Genomic DNA, 1645 nt, shown 5'->3' with positions numbered 1-1645 from the left:
TCAACAACTTTTATTATCTGCTTCTGACATTTCCCAGAGTTACAGAACAGGGGCTGTCTGAGCCTCATGATCCATTGAGAAGTAGACAGCTGCAATGACAACTGAATCAATACAGAAGAGGCATTTGGAGGTATTGGGGTGATACACCCAGTAATGGCTACCAAGAGCAGAAGATAACAAAGCTACTGAAAATCAGGCAAGTTACCTTGGGGATGATAAGTGAGGATGCAAGAAAACCATACAGTTAGAGCCATAGGTCTTCCCTTCCCTTTTAAGCCCCCCTCCCCCCTCAGTCATCATTAAGTCCATTCTATCCCACAGACTGGTCCTAGTGTCCTGCTAACTCCCTGCTGAAAAAGGGAGGGAGGGAAAAAATGTCTAAGATCTCTTCATTTTCTTTGTCTCTGTCCCTAAGGCAACAGTAAGCTGGAATTGCTGCGGCTGGTCTGGCAGTGATGGCAAGCCTGTTGGCTCTGCAGAGTGAGCAGTCCCTGACGGCCCCTAGAACAGCTGCCAGTTAGACCGCCCAGAGTTTGATAGCCTTCACTGCTTCAGTTCAATGCCAAGTATTGGATTTGTTGGATTCAGCTTCCAGAAGGCTGGAGCATGGTGTCGGGGTTGTCTGAAGACAAGAGAGCAGAGGCAGTTTAGTGCGCAAGGTGGGGGTGGAGGCTTCTGGGGTGAGGTGGGAGAAAATGGCCAGGAGTGTGTAGGGTGGTGCTTCTTCTTCCCAGGGTCTTCCGGATAAGGTCTCCTGGCCTCGCATCATTGCCTGGCCTCAGGTGAGGTGAATCCTGAAAGGGAAGGAAAAGGCGGGAGCCGCGCCCTGGGATAAGCCGGATGAGGCCGGCGCGACCAAGTTGGGGCTGTTGTTCTAGACCCCCTCGGTGCCCCGGGCGAGGGCAGGGATCTCCCCGGTGGCAAGCAGGCGGCGGCCCTCAGCCAGTGAGCGGGCGGCAGTCTCGGCGGCGGCGGCGGCGGCGGCTGGGACGCCTCCGGTGGCCCACTCTTGCTCAGCGCAGAACTGGGAAGGCTGGTCCTTGACCTCGACGAGTTTGCGGGAGCGGGTGTAGGCTAGGATGAGGCCTCCGGCCAGGCAGGCGTAAAAGATCATGATGAGCAGGATGTAGAGATAGGCGTCGTCGCCCTTGGCTCTGGCCACCTCGCGGCCCACGAAGGGGTCAGGCACGACCCCCATGCCCATGCCCATGCTCGGGCCCTGGCCGGCGCCCAGGCCGCTGGCATTACCCCGGTGGTGCAGCTCGAGCAGCAGGCGGCTCAGGAGGGTTCGCAGCCGCTGACTCTCACTGCAGTTCATAGCTGTCAGGGAATGACACGGCGACTCCAGGACGCTGCTGACCTTCCCCCCCCCCCCCCTCCCCGGGCGAGGGGAAGCGAGCGAACAACCAGAGAGCCAGGCGCCGGGTGCGACGGGCGGCACAGTGGCTGGGGGCGCCCCGCGGAGGCCTCCTTATCCTCTCACCCGCGCCCCTCCTCCCTGTCCCCACCACGCCCCCTCCCGCCCTTGTCCGCCTTTTCCCAGGCTCCGGCTGTCTCGCCACTCTGGGGAAAGGGGACAGCTGGTTGGGGGGGGGGGGGGAGGAGACGAGGAGGGGGCGGGGGTTCGGAATGCACGAGTCCCCAG

General features: G+C 60.4%; 1 protein-coding gene across 1 annotated transcript; it reads right to left on the bottom strand.

Moving 5' to 3' along the window:
- Window positions 1-874: 874 nt before the first annotated feature.
- KCNE5 (potassium voltage-gated channel subfamily E regulatory subunit 5) lies at window positions 875-1318 on the bottom strand. Its single transcript, XM_077147063.1, has one exon. It carries the CDS (start codon window positions 1316-1318, stop codon window positions 875-877), a length of 444 nt encoding a protein of 147 aa, XP_077003178.1.
- Between the last annotated feature and the right edge of the window lie 327 nt (window positions 1319-1645).

The sequence above is a fragment of the Tamandua tetradactyla genome, chromosome X, assembly GCF_023851605.1.
Source record: "Tamandua tetradactyla isolate mTamTet1 chromosome X, mTamTet1.pri, whole genome shotgun sequence".
NCBI classification, from domain to species: domain Eukaryota; kingdom Metazoa; phylum Chordata; class Mammalia; order Pilosa; family Myrmecophagidae; genus Tamandua; species Tamandua tetradactyla.
The sequence above is the reverse complement of the archived record's forward strand: the minus strand, read 5'-3'. Positions and strand labels throughout refer to the sequence as shown.

Coding starts and splice junctions, on each gene's coding strand:
- KCNE5 (XM_077147063.1), bottom strand. CDS start 1,318: ATGAACTGCAGTGAGAGTCAGCGGCTGCGAACCCTCCTGAGCCGCCTG.